This window comes from Miniopterus natalensis, chromosome 20, assembly GCF_054644295.1.
Source record: "Miniopterus natalensis isolate mMinNat1 chromosome 20, mMinNat1.hap1, whole genome shotgun sequence".
In the NCBI taxonomy this organism is placed as follows: Eukaryota; Metazoa; Chordata; class Mammalia; order Chiroptera; family Miniopteridae; genus Miniopterus; species Miniopterus natalensis.
Window position 1 is genome coordinate 25254426 of NC_142100.1, and position 24045 is coordinate 25278470.

General features: G+C 53.7%; 1 protein-coding gene across 2 annotated transcripts in view; it reads right to left on the reverse strand.

Annotated features, from left to right (window-relative positions):
* The window catches only part of KDM2B (lysine demethylase 2B), a 74968-nt gene that overhangs the window by 25703 nt on the left and 25220 nt on the right, over positions 1 to 24045 (reverse strand). For both annotated transcript variants that reach the window (XM_087828448.1, XM_087828449.1), the window contains 6 exons: positions 23534 to 23627; positions 22183 to 22336; positions 17473 to 17588; positions 11782 to 11908; positions 9464 to 9921; positions 8131 to 8217 (listed from right to left, as the gene is read on the reverse strand). In XM_087828448.1, the coding sequence (XP_087684574.1) occupies positions 8131 to 8217; positions 9464 to 9921; positions 11782 to 11908; positions 17473 to 17588; positions 22183 to 22336; positions 23534 to 23627 (1036 nt within the window). The remainder of the gene's footprint in view (positions 1 to 8130; positions 8218 to 9463; positions 9922 to 11781; positions 11909 to 17472; positions 17589 to 22182; positions 22337 to 23533; positions 23628 to 24045) is intronic.

A 24045-nucleotide genomic window follows, 5' to 3' on the forward strand; every position in this document is an offset into this window, starting at 1 on the left:
TACGATACATCCAGAAGAGGGAAATCCAGAAAGACAGAAAGCAGAGTGGTGGTTGCCAGGGGTATGGGGTGTTTGAGGAGTGGGGAGTGACAGCTAATGGGTACAGGGTTTCTTTTTGGAGCAGTGGAATTATCTTGGAATTTAGACAGAGGTGGTGATTGCACAACATCATGAATGTACTAAGTGCCACTGAACTGTTCACTTTAAAATGGTTACTTTTTTATTGGTTTTGAGAGAGAGAGAGAGAGAAACCTCGAGTTGCCTCCCGTAAATGCCCTGACCGGGGATCGAACCCACAACATTTTGGTGCACTCAATGATGTTCTGACCAACTGAGCCACACCTGCCAGAGCTAAAATGGTTATTTTTATGTTAGGTGAATTTCACCTAAAGAAAGAAGTGTATTAAGAGTTATCTTAGTCCCTATACCTAAAAGGTAACCCGGTTGGGAATGTGGGCCCTAAAGCCCGGGGCACGTTGAAACTAATCAAATCAAGGAGAGAGTTGAATCGCCTCTTCAATGAGGTGCTAACAGCCACCGTTGGGCTGACAAAACTTCAATGCCTTTCACTTAGGGATGGATGCGGGCCTGGTCAATGCAAATGCAAATGCTCCCGTGTGGCTGGGGGTGGGGGGTAGAAACACACGCACTCACCCATGCATGCACACGCGTGTGTCCGCATATGCACACACATACACCTGGCAAATGCAAATGTTCCTGTGTGGCTGCGGGGGAGGGATGGGGGAACATAGACACACACACACACATACACCTGCACATGCAAATGCTCTGGTGTGGCTGGGAGAGGAATGGGGACACACACACACACACACACACACACACACACCTGGCAAATGCAAATGCTCTGGTGTGGCTGGGAGAGGAATGGGGACACATACACACACACACCTGGCAAGTGCAAATGCTCTGGTGTGGCTGGGAGAGGAATGGGGACACATACACACACACACCTGGCAAATGCAAATGCTCTGGTGTGGCTGGGAGGGAGTAATGGACACACACACACACACACAGAACTGCCATGGTCCTCTCTTCATACACCGTTCTTGCTTTTCTTTAAAAATGGCCTATCTCCAGCAGGCCAATTTGCCTTTGAAATCCCCCTGGATCTATGGAAATCCACGAGTTTATGACACGCCGAATAGAAAAAGCCTGACGAGGCTCATCTGTCACTCTTGGAAGCTGTCGCTAAACGGACTCCTCGCTTTGAAAACTGGTCTTCAAAGGGCAAGGCTAAGCCAGCTCGCGCCGCCTCGGGAGGATGGCGAGTGAAGGGCGACCCCGAGGGACGAGGGCCGGCCCTGGGCTGGAGGTCGTGGTGGCCAACGCACCACCAACTCCCACGGGACGGATGACGCGCTTCACTCCGCACCTCCCGAAGCTACGCACACGGGAGAGCGCGACCAACCGGTGTCGGCACAAGCAGCGACGGTGCCGGGAAGCAAGGAGCCAACCCAACGCAGCCCTTCCAGATTATTCTATGGAGGAAAGACAGACGTAGACTCCTCATGATGTCTGTGAATTTTCTAAACAATACTTGAGCATAAAAAATAAAGTGAGTTAGCCCCGGCTGGGGTTGCTTAGTGGTTAGAGCATCGGCCTGTGGGACCAAAGGGTTGTGGGTTCAATTCCCGGTCAAGGGCACGTACCTGGGTTGCAGGTTCAATCCCCAGCCCCGGGTCGGGAGGCAACCAATTGATGTGTCTCTCTCACGTCAATGTTTCTCTCTCTCTCGCTCTCTCTCCCCCCCCTTCCGCTCTCTCTAAAAATCGATGGAAAAAATATCCTCGGTGAGCATTAACAAGAAATAATAAAGTGAGTTAAGAAGCAACACCCGTCATGATGGCTATTTTTAAAAACAAACCCACAGCAAATAAGTGCTGGTGAAGATGTGGAGAAACTGGAACCCTTCTGTCCCACAAACATTAACAGAGAGAGAAATGAATCTCAGGAGTCCCCGCCCCCCCCAAAAAATCACCTTTATAAGTAAAATTATCTCCAAACTCCTGCAAAGCGCTTTGCTATCGAGACATTTTCATTCATTGGTGGGTCAGGAGGTGAGAGCAGGCTTTACTATAGCTTTCACCTCCCGCTGCTCTTTAATTTTATTTTTCAATTACACTTTATATTCAATACTATTTTGTATTAGTTTCAGGTGTACCCACCTCCTGTCTTTGTCCCAACAAATACACTTGCCCTTCCCACCTTTGCAACAGGAAGCAAACTTAAGCAACGTAAAATTTCACCTGCATTCCCCTCCTCGTGCCTTTTCCTCCAGAGCACCTGAGTTTGGAGCGAGGCGACCTGAACATCATTTGGTAGCACACCCATCCATCTTCCTAACAAAGCCAAGTTATGGACAAGGGGGCAAAAAAAGAACAGGACACCTTACTCCCAGCGCCGGCAATCAAGTGTCTTCCTTTCAAAACGGGAAAATACACGATGACATTTGACAAAAAGGGAAAAGACTGAAGGATAGGCCATTGTTCCAGAAATATAACCGTGACAATGGCACCCAATCATTTCCAGCGGGGGCCTGGCTTTCTAATTACTCCACCGAAGGCAGGAGCCCTCAACGCCACAACTGCTTTCCAAGAACTTGTCGCTGGCATTATTAACACAGACAGCTGAGCAGGTTATCAGCCGAAGAAAGAAATCCTGGGCTGCAGACTTTAATTATAGGTTATTTTGACGGAACGCTGCCTTAAAGCTCCAATAAATAAAGCGGTTGTACAATGACACAGGTGATGGCCAAAAAATTCCAGGGGGGGGACAGGAGCTTTCTAGGCCAGCGGGATAAAGGAAGGTGCCTAAATTCCAGGGCCAACGGGGCCCCTCTTAGCGGAACTGGGACACAAAAGTTAAAGATAGGAGAGGACCTTATTTTCATAAAAGAGAGGACTCGGAGGCACTTGGAGAGCAACGTGACTGAAAGCGATTGAACACAACTTCATCTTCTAGAAGCTCTGGGAAGGCCTCGCTATCAAGTTCATTCATTCAACAGACATTTCCTGGGCCCTTGCTCTCTGGGATCAATCGTGCAAGAAAGGGTGCAAACCTAGATACGGAGAAAATTAACAGGCACGCTCCGGTCTCAAGAAGCTGGCGGAGGCTCCCTCCCACCAGGTCACAGAGAAGAGTTTGACTGAGGCTCAATTTACAGAGGGGTCCGAGACACCAACGAGGCCTGGAGACAGCGAGAAGCTGTTGCGCCCCCCTTTGGCGGGTGGGCTAGGGGTGGATTCTTCTGTTGTTGATGTGATCAGCTTTGTTCAGAATGAGCAGACCATCTTTCGTTTGTATTAATGCTCAACCGAGAATATTTTTTTCCATTGCTTTCTCAGAAAGAGTGGAAGAGAGAGAGAGAGAAACATCGACGTGAGCGAGACACATCCGTTGGTTGCCTCCTGCACACACCCCGACCAAGGCCGGGGATCGAGCCTGCAACCCAGGTACATGCCCTTGGCTGGAACTGAACCCGGGACCCTGCAGTTCGTGGGCCGATGCTCTGATCACTCAGCCAAGGTGGAAGCTGTATTTTTTTCCAACATGTTCCCCAGGTAAAGCTGATGCCTGAGGACTGGTCCTCACTGGACCGCACTGCCTGGCCCTGAGCAGAAGACACGAACAGCAGTCACGCTTGTCGCCGGCTTCCTCCACCTCCACTGCACACCGCCGACTGAATGACTCGGGGTGACAGGACTCGGGAGCCGAGTAGGAACAGGAAGTACACGGGGGCCTCTCGGAACGAACTGCGGGCCTCTCCTTCCGGGAAGGGCTGTGTCACTCCGGAGACACCCGGCCTTGTCGCCTCCCACGTCTAAGTGACCAATGCGGCACGAGGGGAAGAGAAACGCAGCCGAGCCGGGGGTGACACACACATCAGGTGTGTGTGTGTCACTTTCCTGTGGGGCCCCCTCCCCTCCTCGTGAGGAAGCCGATCCAGTGACCGCTGAAGAGGACTGTCCCCACGTCCCGTCACTGCGCTTGTTCATGCGCACGCTGGCCTCTCTGCTCCTACACTCCAAAGAAACTGCCAATAATTGAAATTCAAGTGGCAGCCTGAGTTGGCCACTAGAGATAATGGATTAAGAAGCAGGGCGTGCCGGCCGGCCTGGCTCAGAGGTTGAGCATCGACCTAGGATCCAGGAGATCGGGGTTCGATTCCCGGTCAGGGCACAGGCCCGGGTTGCGGGCTCGATCCCCAGTGGGGGGCATGCAGGAGGCAGCCAATTAATGACTCTGTCATCATTGGTGCTTCTCTCTCCCTCTCCCTTCCTCTCTCTGAAATCAATAAAGACATTTTTTATAAAAAAGAAGCAGTGTGCTCCAACAGCCTGGCTTTCTCCAGGCAGCCGAGGCTGGGCCTCCCCTCTTCCTCAGTTTCCTCCCCGGGAATGACCAGACGAGCCGGCCAGGTAGCTGTGTCTGGCTGGCGAGCAGGTCGACTGGCTCCTGAGTTCAGAGGTCGGGCTTTAAATAAGCTCAATCCCCTCGGCTTGGTTCCAAGGTCACAGACGGCTCCCCCCCCTCCCCCCAAATCCCGCCACCTGGTCATAAAAGGAAGCGGCCAGAGTGTAGACGGATCAAACAAATCCATCACGACGGGTGGAAGCGGCCAGTGGAGTGCGTGGTGACGGACAGTGATTCCGTCGCATCTCCGATTTGAGAGACGCCACATCAGAGATGACCCCAGAGCACCTAATCACTTCCAGAAAAGGGCATCGTGCTGCGGGAGCCGGATCAAAGCGCTTCTGGCTAATCATCATTTCTCATTAATTACTTGTTAAGTAACCCGACCCAGACCCAGACCCAGCTCCGCTGCCGCCTCGCGTCCTGACAGCCTCAATGGCACCCTTGATCTTTCAGCCCAACCTGCATGAAATTGCGAGGCCGGCTGCAGACCTGGGAACACAGAGACCCCGGCGGCCCGGGCACTGGGTCATTTACTCCTTCCGTTCCTGTTGCTTTTTAACCTCGCGGGCCAGGAAACGCATAAATATAGCACCGGGCCTCCCTCCCCTCCCCCTCCCCCTTGCCACATTTCACTGAGCTCCTCAGAGCAGAGGAACACATCTGGGGACAAAAACTCCTTCCTGCACACACGCTGTGTGGCCCCAAGTGTGCCAGGGTACCTCTCTGAGTCTCCAGTTTCCACGGCACCAAGGGGATGAGACCATCCACCGCCTAGCCTCCTTGTAAGGGTTAAATAAGACCTAAAAACTGGCCGCCCAGGCGTGGCTCAGCGGTTCAGCACTGACCTAGGATCCAGGAGATCTCGGCCGGATTCCCAGCCTGTGGGCTCCATTCCCAGCAGGAGGCAGCAGATCAATGAGGCCTCCCTCACCACTGAGGTTTCTATCTCCTCTCCCCACCTCCTCCCTCCGAAACCAATAAAGACATACATTTTTTTAAAAAAGACATAAAAACTGGTATATACACTGAGGAACATCCAGGGCATTGGGGCTGTACTGGCAAGAATTTATTTCTAGAACTGAGGGGGTAGGGAGGGGACATGGTATTCATTATCATATTATTTATATGTTCTGGTGACTGAAATAATTTATAATAAATGCTGTGGGTTGAACTGTGGCCCCCCCACAGATCCTATGTTGAAGTCCTAACCCCCCCCACACCTCCAAATGTGCCTGTATTTGGAAACAGGTCTTTAGAGAGGTAACTAAGTTAAAAGCGGGTTGTTAGGGTGGAGCCCTAATTCAGTATGACTGTGTCACTGTAAGTAGAGGAGATTAGGGGACAGACACATAAAGGGAGGAGCATGTGAAGACACAGAGACAACGGCCATCTCCACACCAAAAACAGCCCTGGGAAGAAATATATCCTGCCAGCTGACACCTTGATCTCAGACCTCGGCCCCCAGCACGGTGAGGAAATGAACTTCTGTGGTTTAAGCCAGGCAGTCTGTGATCCGTTGTTAGGGTAGCCCTTGCAAACCCATACAATAAACTTCAAGGAAATGATAGAAAACATAAACTAAATTAAAACAAAAGAGACTGAGCTAGCACGGCTCATCAAAAAGACAGTAAGAGCTGGTGGGGGTGTAGAGAAGCTGGGGCCCTCGTCCACAGCTGGTGGGAATGGAAAACGGGGCAGCCGCTGTGGACAACCGCCTGGCAGGTCCTCAAAAAGTTAAACATAGAGGTACCATCTGACCGGTCAAGTTATACTCCTGGGTATCTACCCAAGAGAAATGAAGACACGTGCTCACATAAAAACCTGGACACAAACCTTCACAGCAGCGCTGTTCACAGTCGCCGGAAAGTAGGAACAGCTCAAGTGCCCATCAACAGGTGAGTGGATACAGAGCGTGACATGTAGGCCTACAGCAGAATATTACTCAGCCATGCAAAGGAATGAAGTCCTGACACATGCTAAACGTAGACGAAGCTTAAAAATAGTGTGCTAAGTGGCCTGGCTGGTGTGGCTCAGGGGTTGAGTGTTGGCTCATGAACCAAGAGGTCACCGGTTTGATTCCCGGTCAGGGCACGAGCCCAGGTTGTGGGTTCTATCCCCAGTAGGGGGCGTGCAGGAGGCAGCTGATTGATGTTTCTATCTCCCTCTCCCTCTCCCTTCCTCTCTAAAAAATCAATAAAAGCATATTTTAAAAAAATATATTGTGCTAAGTGAAAGAAGCCAATCACAAAAGGCCACATACTATATGATTCCATTTCTAGGAAATGTCCAGAAGGAGAGAAAGCTCAGGGGAAGATGGAATGACCCCCGATTCTTTTTGGGGATATGAAAATGTTCTAAAATTAGATTGTGGTGATAGCCATACAACTCTTTCAATATTTTCAATAGACTAAAAACATCTAATTGTGCACTTTAAGTGGCAGAACTGTATATGGTGTGCAGATTATATTTGTTTTATTATAAGGTGTTTTTTAAAAAAAAAGACCGGTACCCCGTAAATGTTGCTAAATGTCCAAAGTTTTTCCCTCTCCTTCCCACTCACTCTTTCCCACGGGCTCCAATATTTCCCACTGGTGTTGATACGAGCCCAGGCCAAACTTGGGTGCTTATAACCGCTCCTCCTCGGGAATCTTAGGTAAGGGCTGCTCCCCCCAGAAGCCAGCTTCCTGTTTCCAGGGCGTTGGAGAAAAGGGGGACAGAAGTTTAGGGTTTTTTTTGTGTGTGTGTTTTAATGCCTGTAAGGCCCTGAGGAGGGGGCCGAGGGTCTCAGGCACGGAAGACAGGGCACGTCTGCAGTCCTGAAGTGATGTCCCCCTAGAGGCTCACCTGGACCTCTCCCTGGATTCTGAGATGACAGCAGGTAGTGGTGAGTTTGTGTCTTTAAAAGCCCACACTCTGCAAACCCTAATCCCTCCCCGGGAGGCAGTGAGGCAAAGCCACGGTTTCCTCTTCAGCTTCAGCGCAGCCGTGGGGCCTGGCTGGTTGTTTCAAGGTGCTACATCTGCAAGAACAGTTTGTGGTCTGATACATGGCATTTCTATTTATTGCCTGGGTCGGGGAAATGCCAACTTAAAAACCCCAAAAGCTTCCACGGGCCGTGGAACTAAAGGCAGAAGACAGGAGGCGAAACCTTTTCCATTCCCATTGCCACCTCGACTCCCACTGAGCTTCAGAGAGCATCAGAACCCAACACCCACAAGGAATGGGTGCCCGTTTCCCCAGCGGACCCACCTGGGGCTTAGTGGCTACCATTTTGGACTGTTTTAAGGTGAGCATCAATTTCACAAAAAGAAAAAAATCACTTTCAAAACAGGAGAAAACAGCACATGAAGCCGATGATGGGAAAAAAGACAGGGAGGGAAGAAACCCGGGGTGGGGGCAGAAAGGAAACCGGGAAGGGGAAGAAAATCCCCCTAATCCCTGGGAAAGGTGAGGCATCACTTCCCCACAGTTTCCCGGATGACCACCAGGGGGCACTGCCTGCAGTTCCCACCAGAGGGAAACTGGCCCCCTTTCCAAATCCAAATAACTTGCAACAAACAAATCACGAAAACCATCTTAGCTGGGGTGCCTTCTCCCAGGAGTGCCCCCAGAAAAGGTGCCGACGTTCACCTCGCAGGGGGATGTGAAAGGCCGTGAAAACCGTGCCCCAGCTGCGGGCAACCTGCGACTTACCTTTGGAGTCTTCTTTGGCCAAGTGACTACTGGGACCCCAGTGATGGCCAGACTGGGGTCATCATCTGCGTGCTCCTTCAGGACATTCTGTGGCCAGAGAAAGGAGCCATATTAGCCCAGGGTAGTGGGGGGAGGTCTCTGAAGGGGGCTGGAGGCCAGACCTAAGTCAGCAAGAAAAACCCTGCGAGCCCTCCACAAAATCCACCACTCCACCCCACCCCGCACACACTCATAAGAAACTGAGTCCATGCCCCTGACTTATAAAGGTTGTTTACAAATGTCTTGATTCACTGCTATATCCCCAAAGCCTCACACAATGACTAACCTATAGTAAGCTTCCAGTAAATAACTTAAAACAAATAAATAAAGCCACACAATCCCCAAAGAGGGACTTTTTACAAAATGCCTGACCAGTCAACAATGTGTCATAATACATCTCAATTACTACATGCTATTGTAGACTTCTTCCACATATACACTCATTTAAACCTCCCAACAATTGCGGTTGCCCTGCATGATATTAAACATTTTTTTGTAATTAGTTCCCAATATTAAAAAGTCAGGAGAGTCATAGAAAATGTCCTGCCTATCCTGGCCCATGTTCCTGACTGGTTGCAATCAGTGGGAAGCGAGTAGCAGCTGACTTCACACACCCCAGTCCCCACCACTCCCTACCACCTCTCCGAGTGTGTGTTTTCCACTAAGCTGGCATATCCCTTTTTCATATAATCTAGTCACTTAGCTCATTTGTTGAATTTGACAATCTTTAGAGATATTTACGGTCTTGAGCCTTGCCTGAGGAGGCTCTTTGTAGGCTAAAGAGTTTGTAAACTGGGTGAACAGGTCTCCTAAAGCCCCAGGAAAATGAGAGCTTCTACTATCATCGCTAAATGCTGTGTGGCCAGGAGACTGAATAGGTCAGGTGGACCGATGCTGCCTTCTGGAGTAGGGGAGTTCCTGCCTGGCCAGACCACCAGTCCCTCACAGTCTCTGGAGACCCAGGAAAGGTGTTTTTTTTAAATGTTTTTATTGATTTTTAGAGAGGAAGAGAGGAGACAGAAACATTGATCGGCTGCCTCCTGCACACCCCCTACCAGGGATAGAGCCTGAAACCCAGGCATGTGCCCTGACCGGGAATCAAAACAGTGACCTCTTGGTGGACACCTCCACTTGGACACCCTGGATGAGCTTGCTTGGACCTCTCCACTCGTGGACAAGCTCCAAGGACAGTCCGCACCCAGCCACCCTGCGCTGAGCTGCCCTTGGAAAGCGACGCTTTGAGCAGAACCCCCCAGCCCTCAGCTGCCCACCCCAGGCACAGCTCCCTGCCCACCTTCACGCCCTCCAGGAGTGCCTGGGGGTCCTCGATGCCCTCGGGGACACACTTCTTGTTTTCCGGGAGGGATTCAAGTTTCTCCACCAGAGCTTTCAGGCCCTTCAGTTCAAACTCGGTGAGGTGGGTCCATTTGGCAGAGGCCTCCGTGGTGGGCGAGCCGGTGGGCGTCTTGGGGTAGTCTACGGGCGTCGTCGTGGACTTGACGCTTTCCTCCGACTCGTTAGACAAAGTCCTTTTGAGGAACCGCAGGGCAGGTGCTTTGGGCTTCTTCCCGGGGGGCTCCTGGTCCTCAGAGGGGGTGCTGGTGGGCGAGGCAGGGCCATCGGCAGGCGGCTTGGGCCCCTTATCTGCACCCTCCTCTTCCTCCTCCTGGGGCTGCTGCTCACAAGACTCCTCCTCCATCTCCAGCCAGGAATCCGAGGAGAAGCCGTCTACACTGGGCTTTCTTGGGGCATCTACAGGGGGTGGGGATGAAGGGATCACAAAAAAGACTGAGATGAAGACCCAAACGCCCTGCTGGAAGTCCCCGGGACCTCCACTCACTGGGCCTCCCCTTTCCTCTGAAGATCGAGCTTCTCTGGATAGTTCTAATGGCCCAGGCCCCCCTCACTTCTAGAAAGACTGACGTCCGTCAGACACAGGTTCAAACCCCAGCTCAGCTTCCTCCGGCTGTGTGTACCCAGACAAGTTGCTTCACCTCTCTGAACACACCTGGCATTTTACTTTTTCAACATATAAAAATAAGACAAAAGAGCCTGGCCAGTGTAGCTCAGTGGCTGAGCATCGACCTATGAACCAAGAGGTCACTGGTTCGATTCCTGGTCAGGGCACATGCCTGAGTTGCAGGGTCGATGCCCAGGAGGGGGTGTGCAGGAGGCTGATGATTAGTGTTTCTTTCTCATCGATGTTTCTCTCTCTCCCTCCTTCTCTCTCTAAAATTAATAAAAGCAAATATATATATATATATATATATGGCAAACACCATTTCCTCCGCTGTTGTAAGGACTAAATAAGGCCCCCCAAGCCCGGCTCTTGGCACACAGCTAGCATTTGATCAATGAAGTGTCTCCCTAACTTACCCCCTTCTCTTTGGCAGATGGACTAGAGAGGCGAGGGAAACAGTGGCAAGAAAATTTAAGAAAAAAGTGGGTGCCGATGACCCAAAGACTGGCTCAAGAGTGCCTCTCAGAATCAGGTATGTCCTTCCACAGCCCTAAATATCCAAACGAGAGCCGGGAGTCTCAGTCCTGGCAAAATCAAGCCTCCGAGCCCCTCAGGAACGTGTGACGACTGCAATCACAGCATCTCCTACCTGCCTGGAGGCTTCAGGAGAGCGGGTTGTGGGTTTCGGTGTTTTTCACACCTTAGTATCGCAGCATCGGACAGGAATGGGACTCACAACAGACCCCTCCCCTCCCCGCCCGACAAAACTGAGTCTCCAGGAGGCGGCGAATGAGACTTCCCAATAAAATCCCGGCAGAAACATTTGTCCCCTATCATATGCCCGCCTGAAACCAACCCCTACAGTCACTAAGGATGGCAGTCAAGGGAAGGAAGAAAAAAAGAAAGAACCTAAACATCCTGGAGATTATGGGGGAAATCGTGTGGACAGATCGCTCTTTTCTATCCCGTGATGAGAAAGATTAACTAATTGAGGCACAGCGGACTCCGCGCCCAGGAAAACCCTGCAGCAGCGATAGCTCAGGAGGCAGCGGGCAAGGAGCGGGGCTGCTGCAACTAGAGGCAATTTGGGGGGGGCGTCTGGGAGTCAGGATGCAAGGGCTGAGCATTCTGGGGGGAAGATGTCCCTTTAAGTCACATCAGCGGGGCAGGGCGCTGCAGCTGCGGCTGAGAACACCCCCTGCTCTGCCAAGCTTGTACCTCCAGCCCCGGCTGCCTCAAAGCTGGCCTGGGATGTGGGGGACTGGCTGCACCTCACGGGCCGGCTCTTATACAGACAAAACCCAGCCCCCAGGGCACGGGGTGGGGGGACAAGATCAGCTGGTGGCTACTGAGGAGTAAAAAAGCCAGGATGCTTTGCTCCGTGGGGACCCTGCTTCAGCAATCCCCCATCTGCACAGTCACCGGTGAGACCTGGAGGCCACCAACCACCACCGTCACTCTGTCCGGGTGATGATTTCGTTGTCTCGGACTCTGTATCCCAAGTGGGAAGCTGACAAGGACGGCTTCCCAGCTAAGGGGCCTCTAGGAATCTGCCTGAAACTCTGGCTCAAAAGATTTCCTGGCACCCAGGGCCCATCGAATGGTTTCCACCCGAGGGGCCGTTGAGGCGGCCAGCCCGGCTGTGCACTCACCAATCAGCATCGATTCCCTCTGGTACTCCTGAGTGAGGTAGGACCGCTGGGTCACACAGTACGCGTATCTCTCCAAGACATACCAGCACATCTCATAGTAGAAGGGGTATCGGAATTTCGGCTGCACCTGAAAGCAAAGACCCAGGGGCGGAGGTCAGTTTCCAGAGGGCAAAGGGGAAAAAAGGAGGCAGAGAATTGAGGGGGTGGAGGTGCCTGGGGGTGGGAGTTATTTTATCATCTTAGCAAGAGCACAAATGGTGTGAAGGAAAAAGGGGGTGGGGGGGCAGGCTGCAGGGCAAGGGGGAGGCGCTGGAGGGGGGCAGATGCCAGTAGCATGCATGAATGAGGGGTACAGGGGAGGAAGGGCCTAGGTGAGAGTCCAGGTTCCCTGAGCTGCACACCAGCAGAAAGCAGAGGGGGTCCACTCTGCGCTTGGAGAAACGGGGCTGTCCCCTGACCTGCTGACGGAGGGTGCGGGGCCCCACGAATGCAAGCCACCGCCTGATTTTAGCTACAACAGGAATGGGCTCCCGGTCGTTCTCAAAAATTCTCGCACAGATCCTGCCACCCCTCCCTCCCCCTTGGAAAACAGAAGTCAATGCCCAAACCTTAGGCACGTCCATGGGCAGACAGCAGACAAGCTCGCACCATCTCCTGCACCCTGGGGGGAGGCCACACCAGGCGGACCAATGCGGGTGGAGGGGTGTGGCCTCTCCTCTGGGGGCGGGGCCGCAAGGGGCCCACCTCCTGCTCCTTTGCCACCTGGCACTGCCCAGCCTGCATTCCCAGGGGACTCCCTTGAACACAAGTCCCTGGTGGAACCCTAACACCAAGGGACACACCCCCAGGTCTGGAGCAGGAGTCCAGACACAGATCCCCCTTGGGCTGTTTCTTATGGGGGAGGAAGTATAGGTGCTGATAGCTTTGTGGATCACAACTGAGAAAAGGCCTGGGCCCCGGGGGGGACTCCGATGGGTGGCAGCAAGCGGGGTCTACATGGGTGAGATGACAGCGAAAGATGGGAAGGAAGCAACACCACCGACGGCCCTGGCACAGACGAACCTTCCGGAAACTTTACCCTGAGCAGTGTTGGGAGGGGGGTCCCTCTCCCACCGCTGGGCCCCCTTTTCCACGGCTGCATAGAGACCCTGCACGTCCACACTCACTCCTGACCTGCTCGCCTGCCCTCTCACCAAGGCTGTGCCCGCCTAGAGGGACCTCTGCAGGGGCCAGAGACCCCTCTCCACCTCTTCTGTCCCCCAGGAAATCAGGGAGCCGGACAGGAAGCCAAGCACACTCTCTCTGCTGACAACCAAAAGGCAACCTTCTGCACGTAGGATGAAAACACATACAAGCAGACCCAGGTCCACCCTGTGCGCTCAAATAACTCTTTTCCAGCCTCTCCCACAGTGCCCACCTGGACAAGGCCCCAGCCTCGCCCTATTTGAGCATCCCAGCTTCCCTGTCCAGGCTCCGCTGACTCAGTTTCCGGCTACAAGGCCCATTTCCCACGTTGGGGGCCTCACTTCTCCCATCTACGTATTGGGTCCATTTGACCTCCCTGCCTCTGGTGGACGGTATGCTTTGGAACGAGATCTTGGCCGCTGCATGCTTTGGGGCTCCTCAGAGAGGATGCATGGAGTTGGGAACATCATCTAGTGGTTTCCTGGGCTCCAGCTACTTTCCCAAGAACGCCAGTTTTATTGCCTGGATAGTATAGTAATAATGACTTTTTAAAAGTCCCTCCGAAGTTTAAAAAGGAGAGAGGCTCTTTAGCCTGAGGCAGACCCTTAACCTCCCTTTTAGAAGGAAGGTTTAGGGATCTCAGGCCCATCCCTACCCCAGAACAAAGGCCAAGCGATTTGGAAACAAACTGCCAATACCTAGAGCAAGCCGAGGACAGACCTGCCTCCTCTCGGACCCTCGCATCTCATGACTTTTTGGCTCCATCGGTAAAACTCTGAAGTTGCTTTCGACTTTTCAAATTTGGGGAGAGCATCTGAGCCACTCTGCATCGATGGGCAGCATGGCGCCCGAGAATCTTTGTAGATGGGGGGGTTGGTTTTTTTTTTTTGGCTGTATTTCTAGAGTGGAAGACAAGTCTCCCCTCATCGTTGCTGAGCCCAAGGGAAACCAGGTGGGTGAAAACAAATGCTGACGGAGGAATTAAAATTTCTTTTCATTTTTTTTTTTATTATTTTTTTTCCAAGAGAGCACCGCAGGAAACAAAATTGGCAAAGAATTGACTTACAAACGGGTTGTCGCCTTCCACCCTTCGCCTTCAAAAGGTTTCAGCCACATGCCTGGGAACATCAAACACACGATTGCTCAACATTATTTGTTGACAAAAATTGGAGCTTCATCAAATCGAGTTGTGTTCACCGAAAGGCAAGGCGGTCAGAAAGCACACGATGCTCCCTGCGTGGGGGGGTCATCCACGGGTCGGCCGGTCTCTGGGGGTCAGTTTGAGTTCCCAAAGGCCCATTCGAGTGGCACCTGGCCTTAGCCCTTCCTCTTACAGCAGAGTGACCGCGGGAGATCAGAACCAATTTCTATTTCAGGGCATCTAGAACTCCCGGGTCTCAGGACTCGGAAAACTACAATATGAGGGTGGGTGGAAGCAGCTTAAAATTTTACTTTTCTCCTGGGGAAAAAAAAAATCCAATGGTAGGAGAAAAGTGAGAGGAAGGGTAAATTATTTGCAATTTCTAAATAGATTCACTGGCTGAGAGGAAATGGGGCATACAGGCATTACCTTTCCTGAGAAGGCTGTTTTCACTAGAACCATTAGGGGGGGAAAAAAATTTTAAAAGGGTAAATAAAGGAGAGACGGCAGTTTAAGGATCGTGTAAACCATCCCTACCCCTTACCAACCAGACTGGAGTTAAAAATATGTCGAGATCGTCGCTGAGACGTTATCTTCAAATAATAAACATGCAGCACATCCACTCTTTGGTGTGGGTCTTCCACCTCTCTGGGTATTTTTAGAATGAGCGGGGAAATATTTAATCTCCAAAGGGAGCACCCACTAGTCCCAGAACGCCTGTCTGTGCTCATCTTTGGGGTAGCATGTAAAATCACCTATCATCCGGCCCCGAAAAATTAAAATCCTGAGAGCAAGGCATGGCTTCCTAAACCTAGGAGAACCACGGGGTTCCCCTGGTCTGGATGGGGGCAGGTCCCCCACCTTGGGCTGCAAAAGGCAAATTATTTTTCTAAGACAAACTCGCACCATGAGGCTTAGAGACTGATGATGTCCTCCGTCCCACCCCGTGAGCTTGATTTCCAAGCAAATCCATGTTTTCGGGCTCTTGAAACACTATTTTTAAATGGCCACAACCTTCTTCAGCAGCTCACGGGGACGGGCAGAATTAAGCTGTAGCGAGCTGACAAGGAGCCCTGGCACTTTTTCTGGCATCCGGTGCTCTCTCCCCAGCATCTTTTGTCTCCCTTGGCTCCCAAGACATGAAAAATTGGGCCTCGTAGACAAGCCCTCACCAAGGACCAGAAATCAAAGCAGACTGGACAACCTGCCTCTGGTTCCAGCCCTGCCTGCCCACCAGCCCCACCGCCTGTCAACCTGAAAACAGATGGATGTCCACTCACACAACAGGGACATCAGATGCTAGGGACAGTGGGCCTTGGGGAGGGGACCCTGCCTCACTCATCTGGATGTGGGTGTGATATTACACAGGAGCTCAGGGTTCAATTCCATTACCTTCCCTCTCACCGCCCCCCCCCCCCGCCTCCTGCTGAGGGGGAAGGGGAGCTGGGCTCCTCCTGGAATGATGGGGCCCAAACCCACTGAGCCGTATGAGGCGGATTCCTGGGGGGCGAGGCGGCTGAAGCGTTTGAAATCCCAGCCTGACTCTGGCTTTCAGGAATTGGCTCAAAAGTCAAGGCCCTGACTTCTCTTTCTAGATTTTTCCATCCCGCGCTTCCCAGTCTGCTCGCAAACAAACTGGCACATTCTTTGGGACCAGCCAAAGAACAGCTGGCCAGAGCCCCAGACAGCGCTTGGTCCAGACTCTGAAATGACCACTCCCACCCAAGCGGAGCCTTTACCATAGGATGATAACCTCCAGCCCAGGGCTGGGATGGCGTCCCCCAGACTGGGAAAGGGGTGCTGGGTAGGCGGCAGAGAAAAAGACACGAACGTCCACAAATGAGACCCAGTCTATGCAGATCTGGGCCTCCCAGGCAGCAAGCCTACCATCTGAAGATGGGCAGTGTCCCTTTTGTGCGCCTGGCTGATCAATGTGGCTAACGTGGTCCCTGGGACACCTCTGGGCAGGGTCCTTCAATGCCAGGACTGCTAAAAAGGCCAGATACACACATAGTGCCCAAGGCTCATCTATGGGACTCCATGCAGACTGAGGCCAGAAAGCAAAACCAAGAAAGGCGGGGATCCCGGGCCTAGGACTCCCGCCTCCACAAGACATTTCTTTAGGATCCAAGCACAGCAACACTTCTTTGGGGGGAAAAAAAAAAAAAAAAAAGTCATTTCTGTGGCAAAGCGCAAGAAGACATGGTGTGGTCTGTCCATCCAGTGGACTATTACTCAGCCATGAAAAGGAATGAAGCACTGACACCTGCTGCAACATAGATGAAGCTTAAAGTCGTCATGCCGAGTGAAAGACACCAGACACAAAAGGGCGACATTATGATTCCATTTATAGGAAATGTCCAGAACAGGTGAGTCCACAGAGACAGAAAGCAGATTAGTGGTTGCCAGGGGCTGGGGGAGGGGCAACGGGGAAAGACTGCCAATGGGCGCCGGGTTTCTTTTTGGGGTGATGAATGTCCCGGAACCAGACACAGGTGATGGCTGCACAACACTGTGAATGTGCAAAATGCCGCTGAATTGTGCACTTTAAATGATAAAATTAACTATACGTGAATTCTCTCAAGAAAATAAAGAACAGAAATAGTTGAAAACTATAAAAAAGAAGAAGAAATGAGCCTTTTTGCCCCAGTTTCCCACCCTCCAACCTGTCCCAAATGCCTGGGGACACTCAGTCAAGTTCGAGCTCAGGGAAGTTCCAAGTAGCCAGTGCTTTTCGGGGGATACTCATGGAGTGGAGCAGAGGGCACAGGTCAGGTCCTGGGGGTGGGGGGGGGAGAAACTCAATGTCTGAGAAACCATCACCATCAGTATTAAGGGGAGCTAGGGACACACCCCCAGCAGACACGGAGACAGAGCTCAGAGGCAGCACCTGGGGGAATCACAGACACTGGCTTCCTCGGGCTCTTTGTCACACCTGGGGTCCCTGAAGGACCCATGGCCAAGACTTGAACTTCTTTCCAAGGTCCAGACCCTTTGAAAACCGCAGCAACAACCACCAAAAAATTCCCCCAACTCCCTCCAACCCCTTCTCCACGTGAGGAGGGGGAGGCAGGGTGCCTGACATGTCACGGTGCTTTCTCAAAAAAGAGACACTTCCTCTTCGGCCAGGGGCTTTTGGCTGCCACCAGCCTAGAGGTGAACAGAAACTCCCAGGGGCTCAGGGGGAGGCTGCTGTGGGCACCCCCTGCCCCAAAGAACCGGGACCAAGGCCCGACTTGAGGCAGGGAGTAGGAGGGAGGGGGCACTGCAGAGGACTCGGGAGTGACTTTTCCACACACCCCGGTTGATCGAGGCCGAGTTCAGGGGCTGGGCACGCCCACCCAGAGAGAAGGGAGCCACCTTACCCGCGTTCTGTCCTCGATCTCATAAATCCGCAGCTGCATGGGCACGTTAAAGCTGTGCAGGATGTTTCCGCCAAATACCAGAGAGTCTACGGGGGTGTAGACTGCATGGATCCAGCCTGGGGTGGGGACGGAGAGACAAGGTCAGCCTCGGGCCCCACCTACGCCAGCCCGCAGGAGGGCGCAGAAGGCCCAGGTGAGCATCCAGGGCTGGGGCAGGGGATGCTCAGAGCTGCCCGATGCCCAAAGCCGAGGCTCTGGCTGGCCCAGAGGACTCCGGCCGGCAGCCACGGGACCGCTGCAGGCAGTGACGCTGGCTAGCTCAGCCTGGGCGGGGGGCAGCTGCAGACCAGGCCCTGCCTGCTGAGGACCTTGATGACGAAGCCTTCCTTGTGCTGTTTTCGACCTGGCCGCAGCAGCCACCAGAGACGCAGGCCCTGTTCCCTCCCTGCTGGCTGGGCAGCTGGATGGCCCTCATTCGGGCTGCTCAGACGTCCTTAAGTCTTTGCCTGGACATCCCAGGGACTGCCAGTCTCAGGATGGGTCACAAAGAGTTGCTCGGGGCCACAACTAAGAAGTGACACCTTGCCAGGGCTGCAAGACGCCATCAAAACCCTCAAAGGCCCGTTTTCAGTCTCTTCAGCCCCACAGCACCGGTACCCCCACATCAGCCCTGCCCTGCAGGCCACGAGGTGCTGACGGTCTCTCTCCTGCTGCCTGCAGCTTCTTAACGGCTTGGGGCACCTTGGGGCTTTTTCATCCCCCTGAGCTCCTAGCCCAAAGCCTGGCACAGTGAACATGAAAATGCTCATCGGGTGCTACCCTGGGCCAGGCACCGGTCTAAGGGATTAACAGGGCTTAACGCATTTAATTCTCGCAAAATCCCGGGAAAGTGTACGTTATGTTCATCCCCGATTTACAAATGAGGAGACTGAGGCAGAGAAAAGGCAAGTCACTGATCAGGGCTGGAACCCAGGGAGTCAGCCTCTGCTTGGTCCTAAAGGCCAGGGATGAAGCAGGCCACCCAGGTCCTAGAGTGGCCAGATTTCAAGGGCTCACTGCACCTCCGTGTGGCTCCCGGCTACCGTAGGGGACAGCAGAGAGCTGGGAGACAGGTAACAGCGAGATCCACTCCCATTTACGGATGCTGAGACGACTGCGGAATGAAGTCACAGCTGATAAGCGACAGCACCTCCATTTCTAACCGATACCCTGCACTGTCACCGCATCAAAGGCTGAGCGCGGGCCTGCGAGCCCCAGGGGGCAGACCTGCAAACACGGAGGGAGAGAAACGCGGCGACAAACCAGACGCTGAGGCAGAGAGGACAGGCGGGGCGGAGACTCATGGTGAAAGACACAGGATAAGCAGAGGGGTCGGGGACACGCAGGGACAAGCCGAGATCCCCAGCCAGATTCCACGGTTCCCTCTCCTGCCACCCACCGAGCTGTTGCGGTCTCTCTGCTCCCGCAGGGGACGCATGACAGCTTGGAGTCACGGGGCCACCGGGAGGCCAGGCTGATGGGGCAAAGGCGCCACTGGGGGGAGAGCTCGAAGACAACAAGGCCACTTCTGGCAGTGGGACAGAGCTGGCGGTCGTGGGGGGAGGGCAGGGAAGGAAGCCTTTATGTAACCTGGCTGTGCCGGCAGCTCCCCGCTTCTCTGGCCCCGGGGAGGCACAGGGAGCCGCTGTGCCCACAGGTGTGCCCTTGTCGAGTCACCTGGGCTTCTGACCCCAACCCCTTTACCCCCTCCGTTCGGGTGCCTTTAAAGTCTCAGTTTGCCACCTGCCTCTTCGCCTCAGCTGTGCACCACCTGATTTTCTCAACATTTTAAAAAAATTCTGAAATGTTTTTATTGACTGCAGAGAGAGAAAGGGAGAGGGAGGGGAGAGCGGGACAGAAACATGAATAATCAGAGGCATCGATCCGCTGCCTCCTGCACGCCCCCGACTGGGGATCGAGCGCCAACCCCGGCATGTGCCCTGACCTGGAATCGAGCCTGGCCTCCTGGTTCCTGCGGCGGAGCTCAACCACTGAGCTGCACCAGCCACAACATTTTTATGTTTCTACCGACAGGAGCTACGCTATTATCGTTGCTGTTATTACCGCCATCAGCACTGTTTTAGCAAAATTTCCTACAACCGGGCCTAGGCCGACTGGGTTCCTGTGGATACACGTGGCGGGGTGAAGCCTGAGCGTGGACAAGGATTCCTGGGCCCGATCCTATGCACCTCGAGGGCCCACCTCCTGCCCTACAGAAGGGCCAGGTCCGGGGGCCTGAATTTGAGACTGTCCCCAGTGCTGACTCATCCCGTGACGTGGGGCATGTGACTGTCCCTCTTGTGGCCACCGCCTCCGTGTGGGCAACTTGGTGAGCAAGAACTCACTCCATGTGAGCAACTGTCCACGGCAACCACGGCGACGTCACCCACTGCGGGCTCTGGAAAGCACGGTCCCACGTGACCTGCACTGACCAGCCCCGCCTCTCCCTCCTCTCCTGGCAGGTGGCCCTGAAGACACACCTGACTTACACCTGCTGCCCTGCTGTGTGAGCAACAGGGCAACAGGAGAGGTGCTGCTGCAAGTAGGGAAGCAGGGAACCTGTGCTCCCAGTAACACCCCCACTAGGGGTATTCTAGAACCTTCTACCCGCTCTCCTTTCCTCCGGAAGCCAGGGCCTCAAAGGTGGGTCAGGCAGCCTTCCCTGGATTAAAGTCACTGCTCAGTCCCTCCCTCCAGCCCTCTCTCCCCACGTCTGCTTCATTACTTAAACGATTACCTCCAGAAGAACCAGTGAGGGGAAATAATATCGTTCGTAAGCCCCATCCCTACCCACCCCCCCCATGGCGTCTCGTTGGCCGCACCCCAGGAAGCAGGAGGGAGCAGGTGTCCCGGGCTGACGGCTGGGCTGGGGAGCTGGGACCTGCCTCCTGCTCCCGGCCAGAATCACCGACAACATGAAGGCAGCAACAGAGGCTCTTAAGGCCAAGCGACAAGGACAGATCCAGTCGTGGAAGGAAGGCAGGAGACCCACAAACCCTACTAACTGGTGTTCTCTGGGACCTGAGGGAGCCCAGGAGGACAGCAGGGGCACACGGAGTCTTGCCCACTGGTTAGTTCGGAATCCAACCCCCCCTTCCCCACACACACACACAAATTTGTCTTTGTGGCTGCTGCAGAGGTAAAGCCCAAGGTCACAGGACTCGGGGGAGAGTGTGAGAGGCAACCAATTGCCGTGTTTCTCTCACATCAGTGTTTCTCTCTCTCTCCCCCCACCTCCCTCCCTCCCTCTTCTACTCTCTAAAAAAAAAAAAAAATCAACAGAAAAAAAATATCCTCGGATGAAGATTAACAACAACAACAACAAAAGTCTGTCAAACGAGCAAATAATTTAATTCTCCCAAAGTCACACAGCTGAGAAGAGGGACCACATCTCAGCTCTGCCGACTCCCAGGCCACCGGGGAACCGGGTGGGCTCTGAAACCACACACACCTGGCCTGTCTGTCACTTATTAACTGTGTGACCTTGGGCAAGTTTGTTCACCTCTCTGGGCCTCAGGAACTTTCTTTTTTGAAAAAACGGGGGGGAGGGAGGTCACTACCCAGCATAACCAGTCATTCTAATACCACTTGGCTATATCTCTCCATCCAGGAAATGATCCTTCAACTGGCTGACGGCGTTACCACACACCTTCGCTTTCCTGGGTAAAACAACCCAATTCCTCCTTCAGATTCATCTTGTCTGATTGGTATCCAGACTCCCCTCCAGGTCAACTTACCCTCCAAAGCAAGAGGAACACACTCTCCTACATGTGGCCTGGCGCCCTCATTCTACACAGTGGGATTGTCACCTCCCTCATCCTGGGTAAAATACTTCTATTAATGCAGCCTAGGACCGCATCGCACTCCCAGACTCCTAGGTCATCTGCCACATCCACCAGTCCATCTCCAAATAGCTGTAGGCAAGTACGTCTTCACTCAGTCTTCACAACCACCCCAGAGTGTCTTAGTTCCATTTTACCGATAAGAACACTGAGCCACAGAGAGGGTCAGTCACTTCTGTGAAGCCACAGCTTGTGAGCAGCAGAGCCGAAATTTGAACCAAGGCCGTACAGTCTGGCTCCAGGGCTGGTGCTCTTAATTACTACCCTCTGCTGTAGCTATGGAGTTAATTTTGGTTTTGGAGCAGGGAGTCCGAGTGTGAGAGCCACTACTGATGCCAATTACACTTTACCTAGTTCTGCGGGAAGGAGGTGGCCACTCTGGGTCCTTCCCTGAAAAGCCAGGCTTTGAGGCACCCCTGTAACACCCCCAGCCCCCAGGGTCTGCCCCTGCCCAGGGCCTGCCTCAGAGAGTCCTCAGGGTAACGCCTACCCCTCCCCTCCCCACAGGACGATCCTATCGCCCAGAAATCTCCATCATGCGGGAAGTCCTGGGGAAAGCGTTCAAACCACCCCTGAGGGAGAGGCCTAGGCATCCTCGAAGGAGAGAATTCTGGCCCACAGGTGGAGAGATGCGGGTTAGACGTGAGAGGGGAACAGGGCTGTTTGGTCCCTGCAGCCTGAAGCCGCTCCTCTCAGGGCCTGCCAATGGCCAGGAGGCCCAGAGAAAGAAACCCCGTCGCTTGGCCTAAAACCCCTGGCTGAGGCCACAGGGACACAGGGCCACAGGGACACGCGGGCTCAGCTTCGCAGCAGCCTCGCAGGAACCTACCGGAAGGGATGAAAAAGGTGTAGCCCTGTTTCAGCTCGATCCTTTGGCAGCGCTCCACGCGGTCTCCCAGGAAGATGTCGCTCTGTTTGCCTGACAGCACCCACTCCTCGTACAGTGCCAAGTTGTGCAGGGTTGGAGGAATCAGCCAAAAGATCTTGGGAGGAAAAGGTGGCAGTCAGCTGAAGATCAGGGCCAAGTCTGATTTCCTCCAGGCTCCGCCACAGCCCAAGGAGGCAGCCTCACCTGCCCGGGATTGGGGAGCATGGGAGGAGGACCGGGCCCCAAGGGCCTCCGGGGTGGCGGGAGGGCTGTGCAGCCCGTCTGGGGTGTCCTTGATACGCCTTTAGGGAATCTCTGTTGCAGATGCAACACCAGGGTGGGAAGACTTCGTGGACTTGTGGAACATTCTCCTGAGCCACAGGCTTGTCGGGAAGGTGGGGGAAGGAGAGAAGGGCAATTTCCGAAGCCGTATGATAAAACGGCCCAATAAATATAAACCCAGCTTATGCTCACTCGGGAGGAAGAACATCTGGAACCAGGCGGGATGACTTCCTAACCAGGATTTCTTCCAGCAACTTTGGTTAAAACTAGCGCACGCAGACCCCCAGACCAGCAGGGCGGCTCACGCGTGTTCTCGGGGAGTGCTCCCGTCCCTGCAGGGATGCCTCCGTCCCCGCGTGGACGCTCAGAGGAGCACACGCTGCGGGAGCGTCCTGCGTGCACGCCCCACACGTCCTTTCCCTGGGTGATGTCTGTCCCCGATGTGCAAGGTGATACTGGCAACTCGAGTTTTAAGTGAAGGAGTCTCAGTGCTGGAGCTGAACTACAGCCGAGGGAAATGAATGTCGGAGGTCCTTGGGAGCCAAATCTAGGGCTCTGATCTGGCCTAACGTGCTCAGACCGCTGGACTGAGTGAGCAAGTGTGAACGGGGGACAGGATGTGGCTCAGGGGTTGAGCACCAACCTATGACCCAGGAGATCGCGGTTGGATTCCCAGTCAGGGCACAGGCCGGGGTTGGGGGCTCGATCCCCGGTAGGGGGCGTGCAGGAGGCAGCCAGTCAATGGCTCTCATCATTGATGTTTCTCTCTCTCTCCCTCTCCCTTCCTCTCTCTAGAATCAATAAAAAATAAATAAAAAATAAATAAAGAGGTGACCTTAATCTTTTCCTTCAAAAGAAGACCAGAGTGAGGAGGTTGCCCCAGGGGGACAAAGAGGCCCTGAAAGTACTCACAGAGCAGGGGGCTGGCTGCAGGGTAGGGGTGCAGAAGGCAGGGGAAAGGTGACCGAGCCCCGCCATGGACAAACACCCGGAGATGTGCACAGAGGTGAAGAGATTCAACCCGACTCACCTTCCCACCCCGGAAAACATGGTACCACACGGAAGTGCCTCCGAAGTCGATGTGGAAGTCAGTGAAACAACCTTTCACACTCATCAGACAGTACCTGCAGCGCAGAAGCAGGGGAGCAGAAAAAACGATTCAACGCCGGGATCCCAGGAGGTGAGAAAACAGCTTCAGAGATGCTTGACCTGCTGCCCTTTTATAAACGCTGATGCTGGGGAATTTTCTTTTCTATTTTTTTTAAAACCCAAATCGAATTGGAGTTCCCCGTGGGGGAAGCCCCTGTAATCAGGTGGCCAATCTCAAGCATTGGCCACCTGCCCCCCCCCCCAAGGCTGGGGGAGGCATTTTTGTTTTTGGGTTCCCACAGGAGAGCTGGCAACCCACAGGCCACTTGGGTCCTTCCTCTCGGGGTTTCTACTCTTGCCTCGCCCACGCTCCTACCCGAGTAAGAGTCTCCCTTTCTGCTCCTTTGAAGCTTTTCTGTCTACAGCTCTCCGGAGCTGCCAGCCCCCTCTGCA